Genomic DNA, 26,390 nt, shown 5'->3' with positions numbered 1-26,390 from the left:
GGAGGGAGACCCGCATGGTTATACAAAATTACATATAAGAGGTTGTGAGGGGAATGAGAAAATAAACAAGGAGAGAAATGAATTACAGTAGATGGGGTAGAGAGAGAAGATGGGAGGGCAGGGGAGGGGAGGGGGGATAGTAGAGGATAGGAAAGGTAGCAGAATACAACAGTTACTAATAGGGCATTATGTAAAAATATGGATGTGCAACCGATGTGATTCTGCAATCTGTATTTGGGGTAAAATTGGGAGTTCATAACCAACTTGAATCTAATGTATGAAATATGATATGTCAAGAGCTTTGTAATGTTTTGAACAACCAATAAAAAAAGAAAACTATCTAAGAAAAACACACATAAATGAGCAATATATATTTTGTATCCATGAAAGAGTTTATGTACTCCTTAAAAATGATCTGTAATATATAATCACCCAAACATCATATAAATTGAAATCTATTCTTAATGTCCAAAGATCAATCTTCATTCTAATACAATAGCTGCATATATGATGAAATGGGAATCCTCTCAACACAACACAGAGTATATGATACAGACCTCCCAAGGCCTAATACATAGGCTGAAGACAGATTTTTCTAGGACAGAACTTAACAAATCTCCCCCAAACTTAGTAACTTAGGAAGTTTAAGGGAATATCAAGATTTCTGTAAGCAGAAGTGAAGGAGGAGAATTAAAGTTAAGGCTGTAGTCCATGGAGAATCAAAGACCTTCTTTTTTAGAATGGCAAATGACAGGTAGCTTTTAAGCATTCACTTTGAGGTATTAAGTAATATGCTATGACCTTTACAATTGAAGTGTAAAACCAATTTCTAAAAGCAAAAGTTTAAGTTACATTTCTGAATGATATGAAATACTGTGCTACAAACTTTAAAACTAAGGAATAAAATTGAATTTTTAAAAGCAGACATGTAAGTCACATTTTAAAACATATATACAATAACTAAACCAAATTTTTTCTACAAAAATAATATAAACATTTGGAAATGGACTATGGAACTAACCTTCACCAAGTATCAAACAATATATATTTAAATAATCCTTTTATCATTCTTTATTAGCAATTTATCAAGATAAATAAGAAAAATAAATGTGTAAATATTAAAAAATAAAATTGAGTTTGGATTGATTTACATAAATATATAACATAATTCTACTTAGAAATTCTCAATGTCTACCTAAAGTTCAGCAGAATAATAATAACTGTGATTTCATACTGTGTAAATATCTACTATCAAACTATTTTATATTTAAGCACTACTGATAATAAAAGCTTTCCAAGAATATTCTATTCCTCAGTGCCTCTCTGATTTTGCATATATTGTCTTCTGTGCCTGGAACATGCTCTTTTGACATATCTAAAGAGAAAAGTCCTATTATTCTATTGTATTTTAAAACAAAGACATTGTGAAGTTTTTCTGGTGCCCTTTGACTAACTTAGGGATTCCTTAATCCATATATCTTGGTACCTTTCATCTATTCCCAGTACAATAATCTTATTAAAATTAAAATATTTATATTAATTTTTTATTATTATATTGGTACATATTTGGATGTACTTAGTTTCATTTTTGAATTCTCAGATCCTGTTATAGTTTAGGTAGGTGATATCTCCCCAAAGTGCATATTTAAGACAATACAAGAAAATTTAGAGGTGAAATGACTGAGTTTTGACAGCCTTAACCTAATTGGTGCATTAACCCACTTGGGTGGATTACCTGGGTAGTAACTAGGTAAGTGGGAGTGGCTGGAGGAGGTGAGTAACCATTTGTGTGCCACTGGGGTTCATATTTTGTCCCTGGTGAGTGCACCAACCTTTACTAGCCCTATGTACACCAAAAGAATGTGCTGTTAGAGTAGCCTATGTCCATAACTATCCCTGATCCAGTTTGGAGAGAAACCAGGAATATATGCCAATGTATTAACACAGTAAAAGAACCAGCCCATGCTGGGCCATATGCCACCCTGGCTTCTGTTGCACAGTGCCATCTTCAAACCATATCCATCCTCAATCTCATAAAGAGGCTTTGATTACCATTCCAGCCTGGGAAGATGCTTATTGTACCCACCCACTTCCCAGGACTCTGGGAAGCTGCTTACTGGCTCTCCTAATCAGCCAAAGGACTCAAAAAGCAACATGGATTTTTTGAAATAACCATATCAGACAAAAAAAATAATGAAGAAAGCTTTATGAAATACAATTAAACATTTTTTAAGTATTAGTTTTCCAGAAAGAGAAAAGAAAGGAAGGCATAGAAAACCCTATTTAATGAAATAGTCAGTGAAAATATTCCAAATCTTAGGGAAAATACAAACATCCATGAAGCTCAAAGAACCCCAACTGAATTCAGACAAAAAAAGGTCCTCTTTGACATATTATAGTCAAACTGGTAAAAGTACAACAAAAAAGATATTCTAAAAACAGCAAACAACAACAACAACAAACATCAAGTCAAATATAAGAGAATCACAATTGGACAAAGAAATTTCTCAGCAGAAACATTACAGGTCAGGATGATGTATTCAAGTTTAAAGGAAAAAACTTCGAACCAACAATACTATAACCAGAAAGTCCATAATTCAGAAATAAAAAAGAAATAGTCTTTACAAGATAATAAAATACTACCACCAGACCATCCATAAAAGAAATGCTTAAAGAATCTCCACATCGAGAAGCAAAAGGAAAGTAGCGACCCTATGGAAACATTTGAAAATATAAAATTCAACAGTATAGCTGATACACTGAGAAAGACAAGAGAATAAAACCTTATCAATATAGAACATCATCAAACCACAAAGAGAACAAAGGCTATACAAAACAACAAGAAAAAATAATAATGAAATGACAGGAGTTCTTACCTATCAATACTAGCTTTGAATGTAAATGGATTAAAATCCCCAATGTCAAGTTTTAAACTGACTAAAAGGATAAAAACATGAGAACAAATGATATGTTATTCCCAAGAAACACATTTAAACCATAAAGACTCACAGAATGAAAGTGAAGAGGTGAAAACAAATATTTCACACAAATAGAAACCAAAATCAAGAAGGAATAACTATACCTATATCAGATAAATTAAACTGTAAGTTTAAAAAGGTACAAAGATGGGCATGTTAGTGGTATAGCTCAAGAGTAGAGCACTTTTTTAGCATGGGTTCAACCCTCCTAAGAAAAAACAATGTAAGCAGAGACAGATGAAATCACTTTTAATAATAAAGAGATCAAAACAAAAGAAAACATAACAATTGTAAATATATATGAACACAACCATTGATACTCAATCATGTAAAAAAAAAAAAACATTAGTGATAAAATCCAACACAGTGATAGTTGAGGATTTCAACACCTCACTTTCATCAATGGAAAGATTATATAATCAGAAAAATCAACAAAAAAATCATATTTAAATGATAGGGTAGACCAAATAAAACTAAGAGAAATTTAAAGGACATTTTATCCACCAGGTACAGAATACAGATTCTTTTCATAAGCACATGGATCTACCTTGCTCTTATATAGTCAGAATGAATATTATCCAAATGACCATAATGCCAAAAGCACTATACAGATTTAATGCAATTCCAATCAAAATTCCAATGACATTCCTCATAGAAAAAGCAATCATGAAATTCATCTGGAAAAATGAGAGACCCAGAATAGCTAAAGCAGTCCTTAGCAGGAAGAATGAAGCAGGTGGCATCACCATACCAGACCTTAAACTATATTACAAAGCAATAGTAAGAAAAACAGCATGGTATTGGCACCAAAACAGACTGGTAGAACAATGGTACAGAATGGAGGACACAGAGAATAACCCACAAAATTACAATTATCTTATATTAGACAAAGGTGCCAAAAACATGCATTGGAGAAAAGATAGCCTCTTCAACAAATAGTGCTGGGAAAACTGGAAATCCATATGCAACAAAATGAAATTAAACCCCTATCTCTCACCATGCACAAAACTCAACTCAAAGTGGACCAAGGACCTAGGAATTCAACCAGAGACTCTGCATCTAATAGAAGAAAAAGTAGGCTCTAATCTCCATCATGTGGGATTAGGCCCCAACTTCCTTAATAAGACTCCAAAGTACAAGATTGTGTCTACCTACAACTAAAAGTACATTTATATTTAAAGAAATATTAGAATTCTCCTTTTTCACAAAAAAATGTACAATGGTAAAAGAAGCATGTTCTCCAAAAAGTGCAATTTAAACTTACTGAAGTCATAAGGGTATAAAAAATACATAAGATCAAATCATAATAAAAAGACTAGTAATTTATCAGCCTATAAGTTCAGAAGCAACTTTAAAAAAGGAAAAGTATGAAAGACAAATGTTTGTTCAAAAACTTTTCAATTATCATATTAAGAAGACAAAAAAATAATTACAGACTCAGTTCTGAACATAAAAGTTACTTTGTAATGCAGATTGTATGTATTAGGGTGAAATTTCAGGCAATATTTGAATAAACATTGTTAAATCTATAAATGTTTTCTAATAACATTGAAAATGATTTTACATAATAAAGACTATGATGAAGGATATCTATAAATATCATATTAGATTTATAAACACTAGTGAGAGTATCAATTATGAAGTATACATCACAAAATGAAAAAAATATAAATTTAGATTTTATGGCATTTATTATTTGTGAATAGTATTAAAACAGTTATTAAAAGGAAAGAAAAGTATTCAGCTAAAGATCTGATATGTCATAAACTTTGTCCAGTCCCAACCAGTTCTCCATTTGCAGGATTTGCCTTTCTTTATCCAGTCTACTCCCTAAACCTTATAAATATCCTCCGTTGACTTCTGCCTTCTGGAATACTTGAAAGATTCTAGCAGATTCTCACTTTCTGAAGTTAAGTCTATTCAATCAGTTTGTTTAATCATCAAGTATTAGAGACCATTATTTGGAGGAATCAATAGCCAACAATTAAAACATCAACTTTTTGATTATTCACATATTTTTATTTTGTTTCCTGATATTATGTTATAAACCTACCTGTGACAGACACTGAAAAATGACTTAGATTATGAAATTAAAATAAATTGAAAATATATATTCAATAAAATAGGCTTGTAATTAACTCCAAAAGGAACATCTATTTTGCACTCAGAATTGACTTTTAAATTAATTATTTAAAAACACTGTTAAATATTTAATTCTCAATAGTTAGTATGGCAAGAATGAAGGAGTTATTTCATCCTAACTCTCATAAAAACAATAAAGACCTATTGCAGAAACATATTCTAAAATTCTGCAAGTTTAAACAGACCTCCTTCTTATAATTAAAAGGCTCATTATTTAAGAGATCCTTATTTATTACAGTCTAAAGTGCAGTATTCACATTTAATAAAATATAATAAAATATCAATACTCAACTTTATTCAATCCCCTAGGCTTTCTTCTAAGCCTTTTAATAGCATCTGATTTTAATAAATATTAGGGGGTTATAATACAAAACTGTAACCAATTTTAAAACTTGGAGAAATATAAATAAATTATATCTAAATGCTATAGAGGACATTCGTTGATACATATTATTGAACTCAAATAATTCTCTAATAATTCTTTTTAAAATGTCAAATATATCTTGATAAATCTTCCTTGAGTAAAACAATTTGATTAGCCACTAATATGAAAAAATAGGAGAATAACATAATGTATACATTTTCAGAACTCTCTGGAAATCATTCTATTCTTGTGTCACTGCTAATAGTACGATATCATTGACAAACCTCATATGATGCTGGGCCAGGAGTAATCTCCTTGGTATCTTCAAACCTCTTTGATGCTTTAACAAATAAGGGTATGGGGCAAGATTTCCTTAAAACAGGATTGTATGCTGCAGGCCCTGGAGAAAAGGAAACATAAAAATCATAATAAAGTATGTATTATAAAATTATTGATTTGAGTCATATGTATGTTATTCTTAGGTTGGTACTCTTAATACATAAAGTTAGGAACAAACAATGCTGAGCCCATTCTTTCTGAATACTTAAAATCATTCAGTTCAGGGTTTTGAAACATAAAGCATAAAATGGTGACATCTAATTAAATGTAACTAAATGTAATACAGCAGCAATTTCCAAGAAGTAGAAAATAATACTTCCACAAGATACATATATATCATTAAAATAACACATAACTCCTTTATTTCCCAAATGTTCATTTACTTTTTCCATGAGGAGATAGTTTTTTGAGTTTCATTTGGAAATATGAATAGGATTTTTAAGGCAGAAAGGTGATTTAACAACACTCTGAGAGTTAAACATAATAGGAACCAAGACACAAAGATGAAAATTCAGTGGAAAACTGGATGTAGTTAACACATTGAGTGGAACAGAGTCTAACCCTAAATAAGATTTTTATACATAAAACAATGGGTTTCAAATTGTATTCTATAATGCCCCAAAATTCTTTGAAAGTGACCAGAACAGGTTTTGCAGGTGAAGATCAAGTAAAAAGGTTTGAACTACTTTTATTCCAAACATCTCTAGAGTTAATGTTTTCTTGTGTACAACTCATGTAAGATTTAACAAAAGATTTATAGTAAAAAACAAAACAAAACAAACACACAAACACGTGCACACACACACAAACAAATAACTTTTGAGAATCACTTCCATTGACAGTGGGCAGTTCTTAAAAGTTTTAGATGAAAAGAGATTCATGAAGAAAGTATTAGTTTAAGAAGTAAAATCAAGCAGTACTTCATAGGATATGACTTCAAGACGACTAGTTTCAAGAACACTAATAATATATTTACAAACATTGGTAAGAGAATGGAAGAAAAACTCAAATTGTCTAAGAGAACAGACATTTAGTATGAATAATGAATCAAAAAGGATAAAAATGAGCAGTGGCTATTAAAAGAGTAGTACTGTGACAACAATAAGAAAATACATAAAGAATACAGTACTGTAGGAATATTATGAGTTGGGTTTCAATTATTTTGGAAAAAAATAATAATGACATGATACCCCAAATAGTAATGTTCAGAAGGCTATTGGAGATTGTTTGAAAAGCTTTGCAGAAAAGATGGTATGGAAGAAAAGAATGCAGCTAGCTGCTTAGTCAACGTTTAAATTTTCAGTAAATGAAAGAGTAATGAAAGGAAAAAAAAAACAAATAAATACAGACTGAAACTTTCAGGGCTATATATAAGAAAGGAAGAGAGAGGGGGTGGGTTTGTGGCTCAGTGGTAAAGCACTTGCCTAGCACATGTGAGACACTAGGTTTGAAACTCAGCACCACATTAAAAAAATAAACAAATAAAATAAAGGCATTGTGTCCATCTACAAATAAAAAATATTTAAAAAAGAAAGAATGAGAGGAGTCAAAGAGGAAGATAAAGCAGTGAATAGAATCTGGCTAGTAAAACCTCACTGAAACAAGATAGGGAGAATTTAGGTTTTTTCCATTCATAGTTTAACTAACATTCATTGAGTGACTATCATATTCCAAACCTGGTATTTTGAGAAAGAGTGAGAGGTCTACCAAATCAAATGTTTCAAGAGAAAAGACTTCATAGGAAGACTTTTCTTCACTACAGAGCATATGGAATACAAAATTTCACCACATAATTGTTGCTGCCACATAATTGCCACACCCTATTTTTCAGTCCAAAAATTGGCTTATAACCTTTCATTGCATATTTGTCTCATGGTATAATTCTGAACCTCATGCTGTTAAAAAGATAAACAGAACAGTGATGTATTTACCAGTAGCATATGGAAGCACATTTGTCTTTTTACCCACTAGGTGCCTAGAATTCTCAGTGCATGTGCACTGTCAGCATATTTCAAAAAGCCAACATGAATGGTTTGTTTGGAGCACTGGAGTACCAACAGTAAACACGTCTTTTATAAGTGGCACTGAGGATGCTACATCAGGTAATGAAACTAATGATAGTGGAACAGGATCTTCGAACACAGAAGATTAAATTTTGTAAGTTCATACTTTGTAAAACTATAGTATAGTAAATTTTCTTAAGTGTAATATTTTGGCCAAAATTCACAAATCAATAACAACTAATGTGTTCACTTTTATTTCATATGGGAAAAATCCTTGCTAAACTGTCACAAAGAAATGATGTGCATTAATTTGGACTACCTCATTTTAATGTACATTTAAAAGTATTCCATGCATCTAATCTTGTGCCAAAGACTGTTTCATAATAAATTATATTAAAGTAATACCAGCACAGTTTTAAAAAATAAACTTCACATAATGATGGCATCCCACCTTTTTTGCAAAAAAAAAAGTTGGCATAATATCTGCAATGATAACATGGTGAAATACATAGGGTATATAACTACAGAATAGTATTGATGAATATAATTAAGGGAAATTCTAGAGACACTATGTGAAGAGAAAATAAAAACTTTGGGCACAGAATATTTATAATGAACACAGTGAAACAACAGAGTAGATATAATGATATTAATGGAATACAAATGAATGCCTCTCTCTCTCTCTAAACAGCATGCAATTCAAAGATACCTACTCTAAGAATACATTCCTGTTGCTACATAAAGTCAAAAATGTTTTAAAATTAGATGGTTCATATGGATCATCCTAAGGGTTTTGTTTTATTAATATAGAACATTTCAAAATTTTAAATAGAAGATAGCATTGATACTGTAGTCTAATCTTTCTAATGTAAATTAAATTAATGGTTTAGATATACAAAGGTATAAAATCTTTGTAAAAAGCTAATGTGTTTTGATATATCTGTAAAGATATTTTTGTGTGTTTATTTATACAAAATATCTTTACAGATAGATTATCATCCACAAATTAATTATGTATGGAAAAATGTATCCATTACTGAGTACCTAGAAAAGACACAAACTGTCATCAGGAACTCAATGTATAATTCCACAGTCGGTTAATTCAAACTTTCAACAATAACCAAAATAATTTATAAAGATTAGTGCAACAGGTAAGTCTGTTATGCAAACAGTATTGTAAAAGTAAGTTTCATTTTCAAATGTTGTCATAGTAGAATTTTTTTGTATTTGAATTCCTTTGAGGAGCATTAAGTGAAGCAAAACTTCCTTTAATATTAATCTTGGTACATTTTAGCACTTAGCCTGCTTTAAGCTACAGAGTATTAAAAAAGGTTTATTTCACTTAATCTTAAAATATATTTTCAATTACATATTCTACTGCTTATGTGATACAGGTCAAAGACTTACATTGCTTCACCAGCTCTGATTCACAGCTGGATTATGCAGAATCTATCTTCTATTTATATATCAAGATACCACATTTTAATCACAGGTCATGGAAGAAGAAAACTTCTCATTCTAAACCAAGCACCTATGAAAAGTCTGCCTGAATCATGACTAGTATATAATAGGAAACTCAAGAGCAGATGATTCTTCTAATTACATCTTTTAAAGCCCTATGCCAACTCAGTCTTTATGAAATGTCAACCAATGCTACAGGGCAAAAATGCAAGGTAACAGGAACAATGAGTAATTTAAAATAAAAATCTATGCTCCTGGCCCTTCAATATGACCACTTTGGTACACTATAGTGGACTCCAAAATAACTTCTATAAAACTTCAAAATCTCAAATTAAAAAAAATCACTGTCTTCATGAGCTAAGATTTTTAAATCATGCATTCATTATACTTCTGAATACTGAGCTCACTTTTCATGTGATGGTGACAGAAATTGAATGAAAGTGAATATTCCATATGTGAGAGTCTCTTTATGAATTAAAAAGCATTTAGAAAATCGTTGAAATGGCATGGCTTTGAAATGCTATGTAGATAGATTAAATTCTTATAGGACACATTTTCTCTCACTGATTTTATTTTACAGCTTTACAAATAAAGTCACAGCAAAGACAAAAGGTTAATATACAAAGAAGTGTTACAAAACTCAGAGACTTTAGATTTAAAGGTCCTCTACTGCTTCTAAGACTAGGTTTGATTAAATGGAACTTCAGATTATGACCACTGACTTACAGAGTCTATGAAATTGAGATTGTAGGTAATAAGAAAAAAAATAAATTCCAATATTGCATAATTTTTAAATAAATTCTTCATATATTTACCATCCCATTAACTTATCTGTCAAAAACCAAAATGATATTATATATTTTAAATAATAAAAAACTTTAACTGCTTTTTTAACTATTTAAGAATGATATCTTAAAGTTACTACAGAATATCCAGGAATTGTTACCAATACCATCCTTAAGAAATGGAATATTATAATACATTCTAAACCAAGCAGACTGAGAAATGCAACTGTTGAAGTCTATCTAAATCATGCACTTGTTAAGATGTGTGTTTCTAGCATTGATTCAGCAATAAGGCTATTACCATATACTTGATCTGAATTTCTACAGAACATTAAATAATTATTTAAGTTACTTGCTTCTCAATGGTTTCTGGGAAACTTAGATCTAGTCATATATTTTATAGAGCATCATACAGTGTTAACAATTTAAATAAGTTCTAAAGTTACACAATTATCTGTGTAACATCTTAGTCCAACTACTGTAACTGACTGACTGTGTTCTAATTCTACAGTTACCTGGGATGGCCACAATGCTTCAATTTATGGATATATGTTCCAATATGTAAGGTGAAGCAATCTAGTCTCTAGATAGATGATGTATAAAAATTAAATCAAAGCACTAAAATAAAACAAAACAAAAATCATATATACAAAATCACAAACATTTGGCTTGACATAATTGTCTCTTCAGACAGCAATGTCTGTTTATCTGTGTACTTTTAAGTAAATAATTATCAAAAATTGCATCCATAGCCCTGTCAAATTAAGTCTTTGAACTCTTTGAACTGCTGCTATAAAAAGATAATTTTACTCTCTAATAACATGAGTGTATTATAAGTAAATTTGAATGAATCTCACTAGTCTTAAAAATGTAGGTATAACATGGTTTTATATAAATTATAAAGGAACTACTAGAAGAATAATAACCTAAAACCAATTTGTATTTACAGTATAAAAATAAGAAACACATGAATGATTTTTATAAATGAATGAACAAAGTTATCAAATAATCTAAAATTGTCTTCAAATCAAATAAAATCACACAATTAGCTTGAAATATCAGTAGAAAATTTTTATTTCATAACTGACATATCACTTCAGTTTTATATTCTATTGTTCACATTTTATAATTTTGAACCTGTATGCCAAGAAAATCATTTAAACAAAAAAGTCAAATAAGTTCCAATACACATTCAAAGTTCTCTTAGATCGCCATCATTATTTTAGCACTCATTTCAGACTCAATTAATAAAGCATTCCTTTACAGGCACTTATCTCTGGAAATATTATATGTAAAAATCAGGGTAATGATATATGTCTTTGTAAGACAGTCATATCACAGATGAAGCTACCTAATAGAAATACTTAATTTATTTTTTAAATAATCAAAACTTTTGATTAATATTAAATCAAACTAAATTGTTTAAGAAGGTTACAGTAAATGAGCTATAATTTAAAGCAAATATTAAAGTAAATGACTAATTTTTACCATTTAAATTATGACTACTTGACATTTCTCAACTTGCTAAAAAACTGTAATCTCCTAAGTATGTTTGGATTTGAATATGCTGCTACCATCTTTATTTGAATAGCCTTGATAGAATAAAGCTAGACTTACAGAGTTTACAGTTAATCTGAAAGAAGAGCCTATATAATTTATTTAGTGATAAGCCAAGGTTAAGATATCATCTCTAACTTAAATTATCAGATTCTACATCCTAAAACAAATACATTTTATAAATGAAAGAAATGATTTTTATACTTTGGTGTGGTTTTCATAATTTGATGTCATCGTTCACTAGATGTTTACATTTATCAGAGAATAAAGAATAGGGTTAACCACTGAATATCTTAGCAAGCTTTGTGTTTCTTTTTTTTAACATTTTTTAATTTCTTAATTTTTAATTAGTTATACATGAAAATAGAATGCATTTATGTACTTTTAGATATCACAAATAGATAGGGTATAATTTCTCATTTTTCTGATTGTACATGTTGTAGAATCACACCGGTCATGCAGTAATATATGTACATAAGGTAATAATGTCTGTTTCATTCTTCTATTCTTCCTGTCCCCATATACCCTCCCTTCCCTTCATTCTCCTCTACTTAATCTAAGGTAACTCTATTTAATGAACCTAAATCTATTTACACATATAAATCGAAGATTTTTTTCTTTCACTCTAACTGTGCTTTCTGTTTACTCTGATCCTATGGACATATAATGTAAATATTTTCTAATATTGTTACCATGAATACTTGGAATAATATACAACAGACTAAGAATTCAGAAGGATTCCTCTTTTTCAAGGCTTCTCATAGTCTACCACTGGTTAAGTTTAACCAACACTAATAAGATTGGATTTTTTATATTAATGACTACTTCCAAATAGTTAAGGACATCTGGCTTCATAGAGCTCCTTCATTACCCTTAAATAACTTTGAACATGTTAGCCTCTGACCTCTGTCTGTGTTACATGGTTTGAAACATAAGGGGAAAAAAGAAGATTATATGTACCACCACATAATTCAAACTAATCTTCTTCAAAGTATGACTTATGAGCCAAAGGCATCAGAATCATCCCAATAAGTATTAAGATGTAGATTCTTTAGGTTCATGCCAAAATTAATAAATAATATTCTCTGAAAATTGGACCAAAAAATACAAGTTCAATAAAACTCATTGCTTTCTAAACTACAAAAATTTAGTTTGTTGCTATTCTCAAGTATATTAAATATTAAATTCTTTTTTATTTTCTAATAATTTCAAGAACTAGTAATCCTAAAATTCTTGATGAGACTGTAATCTGGAATGTTATCAGAAACTCTCATGTCTCTGTGCCTACCTATCACAACAACAAATGCTGAAATGAGATGAATCTGGGAAGAGTCAATTTAAGAATCACCTTGAATTTATTCATGTAATTTTAAACATGTTAGCCTTCCTCTTTCATTGTAAATTATTTTTAGTAATAGGTGATATAGCATATGAATGTTTTCAAATATGTATAGAACAATGGTAACTTGAGAAGAAAGACTAATTAATGGGAGATTGGTATTATGAAGATAAGAAAGAGACTTACTTTTTAGTGTATATCCTTTAATATAGTATAAATTTTGTCCTATTTTAATCTTGGACCAATTTTATAAAACTTATTTCATGATAATGGAAGATGTAATTTTTTCAAGAACATACATATTTTCATCTCTATTATACCTAAGCCTTTTATTTTCCAGAATAAATCTTAAACTTAAGTTCAATCTTTCTTTTCACTATACATGTGATGTGAACTTGATAAATTCTCTACACCTAGTTAAGCTTTAGTTTCCTCCTTTGAAAAGAGGAATAAAATAGCCCAGAGAAGTTAAGCAAGTTTGCTAAGTTACACAATAAGAAAAAAATCATTCAAGTGTTTTAATCCTTGAAACATCCCTAAAATGAGGATGGTGGAAATGATTATTTAAATTTTATAGGAAACTAAGTTTTTAAATAGCAGAGTTTTGATTGTGATTTTAACAGCACTTTTCACTAATTCACAGTGCCATTTAATCTTTACCACCTCCCAAAACATCAAATACACCAAACAAACATCAGATTAATTAAATGAGAATATTAGGATTCTATCTGAACATGACATTTTCCTAACAGGTAAATTGGGTATAGGAGGTGGAATAGACTGAAGTCTAGTTGATAAATTCAGGGATTTTGTCCCTAGATTATTAACTCATTAGCATAACCAAAAGTAGATTTAATTTTTCTTTTAAATCTATGTTCTAAGTGATAGTAAATATAAACACATATAAGGGAAACATATATGTTACTATCATAAAAATCAAGGTGTCTTCAAATCTCCATACTGCTGTACTGTTAGGTATCAAGGTTTCTGCACATTGCTACTTCCTCAGCTTGTTCTAAAAAACTATTTTTTTAAAAAAAAATCTAAGCTTAAATGTTATTTTCTTAGAATATAATAGTCTAGAATACAACAGTACTACATCCCATCTTCTGGTGGAGGCTGCCTCTCTGTGGCAGAATGTAATGTGTCATGTTCTCTAAGGTATAATTTTCTCTCTCTTTTTTTTTTACTAGAAAAGATCTGCATGAAACTAAAAATATATAGATTTAAATACAGTATTTTTACTGCTTCTTTCAGGATCTGTTTTTTGCTTCATGTTTAAAGAGATCTTGGGACCTCAAGGAAAAGCCTTACTGACTTAGGTAAAAAAATATTCTTTCTGTAAGTAATGGAAATAAAGCAAAATAGAATTGCTCAAATAAAATGGTCATGTGCGCTGTCTGTTTTGAAAACTGAAGCCATTATTCACTTTACACTGAGTGACCTCTGCTGGTCAGAAAGACACAATTAATAGACTGCACACCTACCAAGAAGCAGTTGTGACCTTAATTTCTGAATTACTCATTTATATGTGTGTCATAAGATGATGCCTGCTATTCATTTACTGCAGAATAATACAGGAATACACATTTCAGGGACTAAAAGTCAAGAAGCAAATATCAAATTAATGTCTTTAAAAAATAAGTTAATATTGTTCTCCACTAATAACCAATTTTAGTTTAAATGAAAGTGGGCATCAGAGGTCTTATTATAATAATTACCTAGGAAGGAAATATATTCTGTAATAAAACATTTTATTTTTTAAATATTTTAAACCATGTAACAAATGGAAGATTAGCATTGGTATACTTTTAACTAAAAGGAACAAATCTCTCCATCATAACCATGTGACTTGTTATGTCTCATAAATAAAGGATTTATTTAATTAAGCAATATAGTCACAAATCTGACGTTTACTTTCTCTAAAATGGAATATGCTTCCTTATCAGAAACAGTAAGAACTAATTAGGATAAGATACCCAGAGGGTGATAGCAAACCTTTTAATAACCAACATCAAGATGTATTTTTTTAAGCATAGGTATACCAAAAAGCATGAGATAACTGCAGATTCCTTCTCTTTATGATTTTATTAGAAATAAAGACTTTTGACTTGAAATACACCAATAAAAATATTAAAGTTGTCTACAAACATATTATAAACCCTGATTGCTAATTATTGCAAAATCTCCTTCCCCTCTTTTTTTTTAAACAATGTGGTGAAGGGGGGTCATATTTGTTCTTTGCTTCAGCAAATGCTGAAATCTATTTATATGCAAATAAGCTATCCATTATTAGTATGAGAAGAGACTTGTGCATAAAGGGAGAAATAAATTATCACTAGAAGCCATTAATGAAATCTATTTCAAAACATAACATTTTACAAGAGCCCTCACTCATGTAATATTTGTTTAAGCCTCCAGGGGAAATAGTGAGTTCTACACTTAGATGAAACCTGATACTAAATTATTTCCCATGCCAATTTGTTTTATAAAATGCATTTATCCTTTCCTTAGAAAGGATAAATGTAATTCCAGTGAGTCTTTTTAGAGAACTTCATCATTGAAATCCAAGTCCTCTGGGTTTTTTCCCTAATTGCCAGACTTTGAGGAGGAGGTATTTTTGTTCTGTTACAATGTTATTTCTTGGGATCTAAAATATCAACCGTTTTTATACTTTAATAATATTGTACAAATAGGTGAGTTTTAAGAAGAAGCATGAGCCTTTCTGATATAAGATGGATATCCATGAGAAGAATAAAGTAAGCCATAATCAATACACCTATAAAGTAATTTCTAATGCCTTAGCCATTTTCTTTTTGAGTTTCTTGCTTTGTTCTTTAGTTCATAAATTCTTTGTTTGACCATATTTGAACTTATTTTTCTGAAGATAATTCTTTCTGACATCTGCTTATCTTTGCAGATGTCCAATGCTGAACTGAAATCCCTCATTCTGATAAAATCAAGATCATTCTTATTTTGTCTTATGGTGTTTACTTTTGAGATTTTTAGTAAGAAGTCTTCCTTCACTTCTTAGATTGCAATGACATTCTCTAAGATTTTTTCCCTATTATCTTTATAGTTTTAATTTTTTATTTATGTGTTTCATCCATCTGTATTCCATCTTTGTATATGCTATTTTGTAAAGAACTAATCTTACCTTCTTCAGTAAGTGTGTCAGTATTCCCGGTATGTCCTACTAAATAATTTTTCTTTACCCACTGATTCATGATGACATATTTACAATAAATTATCTACATATATGCATGCATCTATCTCTGAGGATATTCTTTCTGTTTCATAATTCATTTGCCTTGCTTTTGTGTCAAAATTGCAATGATTTTATTAATATAGATTTGTTATGTGTTTTAGTAAATGATATAAGAATTCCTTCCCTTCATAACTCTTCTTTTTCTTAGCTCTTCACATACCTTTATCCTTACATACATTGGAGTGTGTTTATCAATTTCTTCAAAAAGTCCAGGGGAATCTTATGTGCAATTATATTTATACATTAAGACAGAGAAAATTGAAATCTTTATTAAATTATATCCTATTCAAAAGTGTAGGCTATTCTTCAATTAAACAGATCATTATTTATGTCCATTAATAGAATCTAGTTAATTTCTAGAAACTATTCCAGCAAATTGTGAAGAGTATTCTAATTACTTCTAGTGGTTTCTGGGATTTAAAAAAAAAATTGTTAAAACTGAGTGTGGTGCTGTGCAACTGTGATCCCAGTGGTTTGGGGACTGAGGCAGAAGGATAGGGAGTTCAAAACAATGTTGTGAGGCCCTAAGCAACTCAGCGAGGCCTGCATTCAGTTCCCATTATAAAAAGAAAAGCTATAAAATGCTATAATCTTCAATTTAAGGTAGTTTTAACTCTTTTCTTCCCATCTTTAATTTTCTTTTGCATTCTTAAGGTACGCTATCCTTAGGTATTGATATGAACAACCTACTTAGTTGAGAAGGTATGGTAATTGTGGGTATCTTCCTTCCTTTAAGAAAAATTGTGTAGGTCTTAGGCTTATAGCCTTTGTCAAGTTTAGAAACTTGTGTTCACAGTTTTCTTGAGTTTTTTTTTTTGTGTGTGTGTGTGTGCTTTTATCACAAATAAATGAATGTAATTAAAAGACTGTCTCTGTAGTTATTTATTAAAGTCCTTCCTTAAAACGGACAGTACAGAAAAACAAAAACACGGTAGGATGTGCTGCTAGCCAAAGTGTTCTTGACTCTAACCTGTTGGTTCATCTTTTCCCTTAGGAGATTAAGCAGTTTGGGATGCAACATTCTTCTACCTATCATTCCTCACTATGCTTCATGCTGGCTCTTCAGAAGAAAGAGAATAGGGAAGTGAGGATAACCTATTATGGCAGAAAGACAATCAGGTATGTATTTCTCCTAAAGCAAAGTCCACAAATCAATATATCCTTGCGGTCTGCTAACCAACATAGATTTGCAAGTCAACACTGTTTCTCAACAAGGTGACAAAACTTTCGTGTTTTGCAAGATGAAAAAGTTTCTATGGGGAGATGATGATAATGATAGCTCATGATATGAATGTATTTAATGCCACTGAATTGCATGGTTTAAAATGGCTAAGATAGTAAACTTTATATTATGTGTATTTTACCACAATTTTTTAGAAGATAATTTTAAGTTATAGATAACTGAATAAGAACATAATGGTGCATATATGATACTAATAAAAATGCAGAAAAATTTTGGGCAGGGGCTGTGGCTCAGCAGTAGTGAACTTGCCTCACATGCATGAGGCACTGGGTTCAATTCTCAGCACCACATATAAATAAATAAAATAAAGGTCTATCAACAACTAAAAAAAAATAATACATAAAAATCTAAACAACTAATTCCATTAGTTACAGAAGAGAAAATACAAATGATATTCTATGCCAATAATATTCTACTTTGAGAAAATAAAATGTCATGACTCTGAAGCCACAGAAAGAAAATTAATACTTGCATTCTACTTGCCTCACCATTGAGTAATTTCAAATGTTTGGTAGTTTGAAGAAATAAGGCAAAAAACAATCTATTGCTTTTTTCTAAATTCCTCTATACATTTTGGTTTGTTACTGTATGAATGTATCATATACACACACACCACAATATATACATGTAGAAACGTATACAATACAACCAAGTTCCCAGATGCCTCCTCCAACTTATTCCTTTCATTCAATCTGCTATGATGTTTCTTATTTGGAAGAAAATTGTAAAAAAACATGCATACTGAGAATTAAATCCTAGTTATATGCTATTTTAGTCTTTGTGGTTGGTTTCTAAAACTGAATTTTAAAGAGAGAAACTGTTTTGAAAATAAGGGATATGCTTTGAACTGAAATATCTGAGTCTTTAAATGTATTCAAAATTCATAAAGGCATCAGAAAGAGTGGGTGAAAATTAGATACATAATTATTCATAGTTTAATATCTATAGTAATATATCATTAAAAAGGTAAAATTATATATATTTTAGTCATATACTATGTGTGTGCATATATATTCCTTGATAATAATAACTTATCACTTCATGATTACAAATTAACTTTATATTTACCTTTTTATTTATATTTCTCAATAAAACTATTTAAAAATTAAAATAAACTGTCATTTATATTTGATCATGTATATTTATATATGATCATGTATTCTTAATTTTTCAGCATGAGTTTTGTTGTATTTCAATAAACATGTTTGCTATATAAATAGTCTAAAGACAGGTGAAGATGGCAATGCCAATCATTTATCAGACACAACTTCAATCAAGTCTTTCTAAGCCCTGAAGCATTATTCCCCCAGGTCTTTGCTGCAGAATGAAGATTTTCACAGGATGTTAGTTGCTATCAAAAATGGTAAAGTGTTCTGTGGTCAAATAAATTTAGATTAAACATGGTTAAAAATAAGTTTCTTCACTGTAGTTCATATAAGAATCTCTGATATGGTAATTCATACATAAAGAACAAGTACACTGGTGTGAATTTCCAAGACTTTTGATCATGGACTGCTTTTCTTTCTGCTTTTTGTTGTTTTTTGTTTGTTTCTTTTTTAACAATCTTCTCAAAAAACTAGGATTTGTATAAAAAACTTTAGGAATTATTGATTTCCAGGATAGGCACATAAGTTACTCAATTTCTAGTGTTATTTTCAACATAGCAATTCTAAAATTTAAATTAAAGTCTTAGTTATAATATTGGTAAAAAGCACAAATACAAAGTAAATTAAAGCTAAATACTTCACATCAAACAGCCATTTATATGATTTTTGGTTTGGGATATTATGAAACTATATATTCTTTAATTTGTATCATTAATCATTTTTAGCAATTGCTTATTATCTAGTCAAACAATAGCTTCATCAGTTCAGCATGTAATATCTTCAGGTGACCATAAAATATGAACCAAAAAAATTTCATCAGTAGTGAATAGTATTATCTATAATTGGTCAGAGCTGCAAGGAACTTATTCCTTTATATTCTCTTCAATCTATCTTCTAATCAAAAAAAATCTCAACAGCATAGTATCTGTGATAAGTGCGAAACTCTCATGATACAATACTAAAGGCAAATATGGGTAATCAGAAAAATGAAATACATGAGAAGTATGTCCAGAAGTTCATTTAATTCTAAATAGTGGTTTATAAAGATCTTTTATAACATTAATGACATTTTTAATGCTGTTGGTATTTTTAAAATTTCTAATGAGGCAAGAAATAAAAGTCTTCTAAATAAGTGAAAATTATTTGCTTTTAGGTTGAAAGAAAATCTGTTCATGAGAAATATTACTCTGAAGTTTTCTTTCTTTGATGTGTCTTTGCCTGGTTTTGGGATCAGGGTAATATTGGCCTCATATAATGAGTTTGGAAGTGCTGCCTCTTTTTCTATTTCCTGAAATAAATTGTAGAGTATTGGTATTAGTTCTTCTTTAAAGGTCTTGTAGAACTCAGCTGTGTATCCATCTGGTCCTGGGATTTTCTTGGTTTGTAGGCTTCTGATGGCATCTACTATTTCATCACTCAAGATTAGTCTGTTTAAATTGTGTTATCTTCCTGATTCAATCTGGGCAAATTGTATGACTTAAGAAATTTGTCAATGCCTTCAGTGTCTTCTATTTTATTGGAGTATAAGTTTTCAAAATAATTTCTAATTATTCTCTGTATTTCTGTAGTGTCTGTTGTGATATTACCTTTTTCATCACATGTGCTGGTAATTTGAGTTTTCTCTCTCCTTCTCTTCATTAGTGATGCTAAAGGTCTATGAATTTTATTTAATATTTCAAAAAAAAATCTCAACAGCATAGTTGAAAACAACTTATGTTTTTGTCAATTGTTTTAACAGAGAGCCTACACCCTTGGAGCAAATTTTTACCCCTCACACATCAAATAGAGCACTAATCTCTAGGATATATAAAGAACTCAAAATGCTAAGCACCAAAAAAACAAATAATCCATCAACAAATGGACCAAAGACCTGAATAGACACTTCTCAGAAGAGGATATACAATCAGTCTCCAAATATATGAAAAAATGCTCATAATCTTTAGCAATCTGAGAAGTGCAAATCAAAACTACTCTAAGATTTCATCTCACTCCAGTCAGAATGGCAGCTATTATGAAGACAAACAACAATAAATGTTGGAAAGGATGTGGTACACTCACACATTGCTGGTAGGACTGCAAATTGGTGCAGCCAATATGGAAAGCAGTATGGAGAGTCCCAGGAAATCTGGGAAATCTGGGAATGGAACCCAAAAGACTTAAAATCAGCATACTATAGGGACACAGCCACATCAATGTTTATAGCAGCACAATTCACAATAACTAAACCGTGGAGCCAACCTAGATGCCCTTCAGTGGATGAATGGATGAAAACAAAATGTGGCATAGATACACAATGGAATATTACTCAGAAATAAAAGAGAATATTTGCAGATAAATGGATGGAGCTGGAGAAGATAATTCTAAGTGAAGTTAGCCAATCCCCAAAAAACAAATGTTTTCTCTGATATAAGGAGGCTGACTCATAGTGGGTTAGGGAGGGGGAACATGGGAGGAATAGATAAATTCCAGATAGGGCAGAGGGGTGGGAAGGAAAGGGAGGGGACAGGGGGTTAGCAAGGATGGTGGAATGTGATGGATATCATTATCCAAAGTATATGTATGAAGAAATAAATTGGGTGTCAACATACTTTATATACAGAGATATGAAAAAATGTGGTATATATGTGTAATAAGAATTGTAATGCAAAAAAGTACATGTATAAAGACATAAATTGTCTGCATTTTTTAATTGATTTTATTATTTTTTAAATACATGACAACAGTGGAATGCATTACAATCCTTATTACACATATAAAATGCAATTTTTCGTATCTCTGTATATAAAGTATGTTAATGTCAATTTATGCCATTATACATGTACTTTTTTTGCATTACAATTCTTAATACACATATATACCATAATTTTTCATATCTATTTTTGTATATAAGGTATGTTGACACCCAATTCAAGACAAGAATTGGTGTGAACATACTTTATATACAAAGATATGAAAAATTGTGCTCTATATATGTAATAAGAATTGTAATGCATTCCACTGTCATGTATTTAAAAAAATAAAATCAATTAAAAAACATTGATTTAAGTTTTAAAGGCCACCATAAAAAGTTTAAAAATACAACTTATATATAAACTTCCTGCAATGATATTAATATGTAAGTTCATATATTTTAAAGTTAAAAGTTCAGAAACATAATTTATTCACAAGCTTTACCCAATGGGATTTCCTCTGCAATATGCTCAGAATGTGACTATCCAACTTGACAATGAACTTCCCCCATAGTTTCTCCTATTGCTATAAAACAGAAAGACAAGTTACTTTAATTTCAACCTTAGACTATATGCAAAGTGCTCAATTCCTGGGTTGTGGTTTGTCAGAATTTAATACAGAGTGAATAAAAACTAAGAGATGAGAGTGTATCCAAAATCTAATCAGTGAAATCATAAATGTATCAATGACTATCAGTATGATAGAAAAGAGAATTTTATAAAGGCTTAACTATTATACTGACCACAATATTACTATCTTATTTTACTTTCTTTAATTAACTTTGCAAAGGGCACAGAAAATTCAACTATCCAGCAAATCTAAGGTACCCTACCAATTATCACAGTAATAAGAATCTCAAAAACTCCTAAAGTACCCTATCACATCTTCTGAATACTGTTTATATTACCTATACCTGTGTGTGTCTCATAAGAGGTACTCAACAAACAAATGTTAAATATATGAATGAATCAATATGAGGTTAAGAAAAATGGTAGAAGGATAACATGAAGCATCTCTGTGTGTAAAAAGTACAACATGGGCTTGGGTTCAGTTGCAGAACACCAATTAGCATGCACAAGGCCCCTGATTTGATCCCCATCAATGGAAAAAATATATTTAAAAAAAAATTCTCAAAAAACTTAATTATCTTAGGGTTACATAATCAACCCAAGATATAAGAAAGGATAAAAAAGAGAATATTTAGCTTTCTGATCTTTGTAACGAAGAGAATAAGAAATAAAGGGCATTGTAAAGAAGTGTGATATTGACCAACCAACAGCATCTTCAACCACTGCAATATATTATTTAGCAAAGTTTTAAAACCTCATAGTACATACTTTTATTAAATCTGTATATTTAATGCATAACTCAATTGTTAAACAACTTGTCCAATGTCCCTGTTTTAGACAGCATTTAGTTACTCTAATGAAATGCCTGACACAGTTACTTATAAAGAAAAGAGGTTTACTTAACTCATAGTTCTGGAAGTTCAAAGTCCAAAGGGTATAATGCAGGTTCTATGGCAAGGGCAAAGCTGTATCATCTCACAGCATGAATGGCAATGGCAGAAGCATGTATGGGGGCAAATAAATGATTATATATGGAACCAAGAGCTGAGAGAATGAGAAAGACCAGGCTTCCTCCTGTTGTAACAACTTTCTTAGGAAAACTCAATTAGAACTACCTTCTAAGAGCCTACCCACAACTACCCACAATGACCTAAATATCTCCCAATAGGCCTCACTATTTTAATTTTCTACCACCTCCCAGTGGCACCACCCAAGGGACCAAATCTCCATGAACATTTTAGGGGACACAAACCACATGAAAATCATAGCAGTCCCACATATATGGCAATGCCAGGGTTTTAATCCATTCTATCAAATTCCTAATTCCTTATTGTCAACCAGTGTACTCAATTAAGAAGATTAAAGAGTTCAGCACAGGGCATACAATTTAATTTACACCCAAATTTTCTTGGTTATGTGCGTTCCTTTACATCCTTTGTAATTGAACATTTTACAAATTTGAAGAGCTTCTTTTCCAATTCCATTGGCATATTAATATGTTAAAATTACCATTCCTTTACTTCCTTTCTGAAATCACTCTCATTTTCTTATTTATATATTTTTGGAAATATTTTTACTCCCAAAGAGACATTTTCTCTTTTAGAATTTCATGAAACTTATATTTTCCTAATTTAAATGTTGTCTAAATTTCACATGGAAATTTACAAAAATGGAAATATAAATTTAGAAGTTGGAACAGATATTGTTGGTTTCTAGTTCCATAGCTATTGATAGTTTCATCATTGCTTACAGATTATTGATTTTATTGAAATGTTTGAATATCTTTTTCAATACTCTGGTATGTTTTGGATATGTGATATCCCCCAATATCTTGTTGAGAGCCACAGCCGAAGGGGCCCCAGCAAACTTCCAGCTGCCAGCAAACTTCCAGCTGCCAGCTGATGATTGGCTCACAGCGGCCCCAGCAACATCTAGCTGATTGGCTCCTCGGCCCCAGCAACATCTAGCTGATTGGCTCCTCTGTGGTGATGCTCATTGGGCTGTTTCCCTGCCCTTTCAGACCACGGAGCTGCTCATTGGGGGACTTTTTTGGCTCCGCCCACGTGACCCAGCCAATCGGCCTCAAGAGCAGGAGGATTGTGGGAGGTGGAGAGAAGCTTGTGTGGGAGAGAGAGGCTTGTGGAAAGCCGGTGGTGGCAGTTGAGGCTCTGAGGGTTTTTCCTGAGAGGCTGTTTTGTTTGGCGTGTGTGGTTCTAAAAATAAAGTTAGTTTCTTTTGACAAGTGGCTCCTGATTGTGCCCAGCCAGACTGCGGCAATATCTCATGTGTGAGACAATGCAAGAATGTTCACAAGTAAATGATTAGATTATGAGGGTTGTAATTAATCCCCTGATAGGGATTAACTGGGTGATAACGGGAGGCAGGTAGGGTATGGCTGGAGGAGACAGGGGGCATGTTTTGGGGGTTTATATTTTGTCCTTAGTGAGCACAGTTCTCTCTGCTTCCTGTTGCCATGTCCTGAACTGCTTTTCTACCCCACACTCTTCCATCATGATGCTCTGCCTCACCTGGGCCCAGAGCTATGAAGTTGGCCATCTGTGGACTGAGACCTCTGAAACTATGAGCACCAAATAATCTTTTCCTCTTCTAAGATTGTTCTTGTTAGGTCTTTTGATCACAGTGGTATATAAAACCTGATTAGAACACACCCCAAGAGAGTGAACTTTAATTAGTTTTATTTTTTGTTTCCAAGCAAAATTAGCTATAGAAATATTTTAAAACCGTGGTTAATAATACCTAAAAGGATGCCTTCTGGCTGGATTGGGCAAGTTTTAGCCTTTGCAAAAGAGTTACACAAAAAAAGTTCTCCCATTCCTATATGTCATGTTTAGAGCTGCTTTAACTCCTTGCTACCATCAATGAAAGGATAAAAAGAAGTACTCTGAGGTTTATAGACCAGAAAGCAAAAGAGCACCTTCATCCTTAATTTCTACCACTGAATTACCTGTAACTGGAAGCCCCAAACCAGAGTATTATTTCTATGTGAAAATATAAACTTTTAATAAATATGAAATATTAAAAATTGATAGTTTTAATGTAATATAGGTTATTATTTTGTCATTGTTCCAATGATTTAGTGAAAACTCAATCTTACTAAAGTACACTGCACATGCCAGATATTTGAAATTTAAGTTAGAAATACAGAAAGGTTAGTTTATTGAAAGGAAATTGAATTGCTCAGTGACTTATAATACTAACCTAATGCTTTTCTCACAAGAGTAATTTCACTTCTGATCTTGAAAATTTCCAATTATAAAAGTCATAGAGTAAAAAGGGGAGGAAACATTATTTTCCTGATTGAACAGATCAGGAATCAACAAGCTTTTTGTGCAAAGGGTCAGAGAGTAAATATTTTAGGTTTTGTGGACCATATGATCCTGATGCTCATCTCTGATGTTGTAGCACAAAGTAGAAAATGTTTTAATGAATGACCATGGCTATATTCCAATAAAACCTTTTATTTGTTGACACTAGAACTGAAATTTCATATAATCTGATGCAAAATAGTATTCTTAATTTTATTTGTTCTGTTTAAAATATCTTAAACTGGGATTAAAATAGCCAAATTTGGTGTGCAAGCCTGTATGAGAAGAATTATAGTAGTATGATTTGTTTGCTCCTACTTTCCCACCTTCATGAAAAGAAGTGTAATACCCCTACAGGGCTGGGAGAAAGTCTGCTTTGGGTGTCTATTCTATAGGGAAGACTCAATATAGTAGCTGTTCTCAGTTTCAGGAGAATTATTACAAGGGACTTTAAATTAATGTATACATCAAATAATGGACAAGTTAGATAAATGGATTCACAGTTACCTAGGGAAAATGTAAGAGATCTTCCATTCTTCTTAGCCCTACTAACTTTTATGTTTCTTAATTCAAATCTATAATCTTAAGACCCTATATACCTGATATCTTTATTTGTTATGCTGATTACAGAGTATGTTTCCACTACTTTTGCTTATTCAATATCACTATATGAGTAGATTCTGTTCATCCATTATTCACCATTTTATTTGGTATTTTGTAGTAAATAGCTTAGAAAAAGTACCTATGCCAAACAAGTAATAGCAGCATAGTAAGAACTTACCAAGTTAAAATAAGAAATACTTCAATCTAAATTAATAAAAATTATAAATTAAATCAAATAATTTAAATGAATGTCCCTTATTAATCTATCAAAGGTAAGCCTAACTAAGAAACTTTGGGTAATATATTTTAGATACAATGATCATACTTTGCCATTGGCCAAAGCCAGCATCAAATTAGAACACTTGTCCTATGTATAATTATTGAAAGTGTCCCATTTCATTTTGAGAAGTATACCCATGTGGAAAATAAATTGTATGGTTACCACACAGGTAGGCTTCTTGACATTTCTCATCTGTGTTCACATAATACTAGGAAACTAAGGACACCCATGCAACTGCACTGAAAGAGGCAACATGGGACCTAGTTTCTCCAGGACTTTTCCCCATGTACCTTTTCC

At 31.1% G+C, this 26,390-nt stretch overlaps 1 protein-coding gene across 1 annotated transcript in view; it reads right to left on the bottom strand.

Moving 5' to 3' along the window:
- The window catches only part of Stpg2 (sperm tail PG-rich repeat containing 2), a 548,790-nt gene that overhangs the window by 220,401 nt on the left and 301,999 nt on the right, over nucleotides 1-26,390 (bottom strand). The window contains exon 12 of the mRNA XM_058583945.1: nucleotides 5,769-5,884. Coding sequence (XP_058439928.1) covers nucleotides 5,769-5,884 — 116 coding nt within the window. The remainder of the gene's footprint in view (nucleotides 1-5,768; nucleotides 5,885-26,390) is intronic.

This window comes from Marmota monax, unplaced genomic scaffold (genome assembly GCF_021218885.2).
Source record: "Marmota monax isolate L192 unplaced genomic scaffold, Marmota_monax_Labrador192_F-V1.1 WCK01_AAM20220418_F8-fsc00002, whole genome shotgun sequence".
NCBI classification, from domain to species: domain Eukaryota; kingdom Metazoa; phylum Chordata; class Mammalia; order Rodentia; family Sciuridae; genus Marmota; species Marmota monax.
The sequence above is the reverse complement of the archived record's forward strand: the minus strand, read 5'-3'. Positions and strand labels throughout refer to the sequence as shown.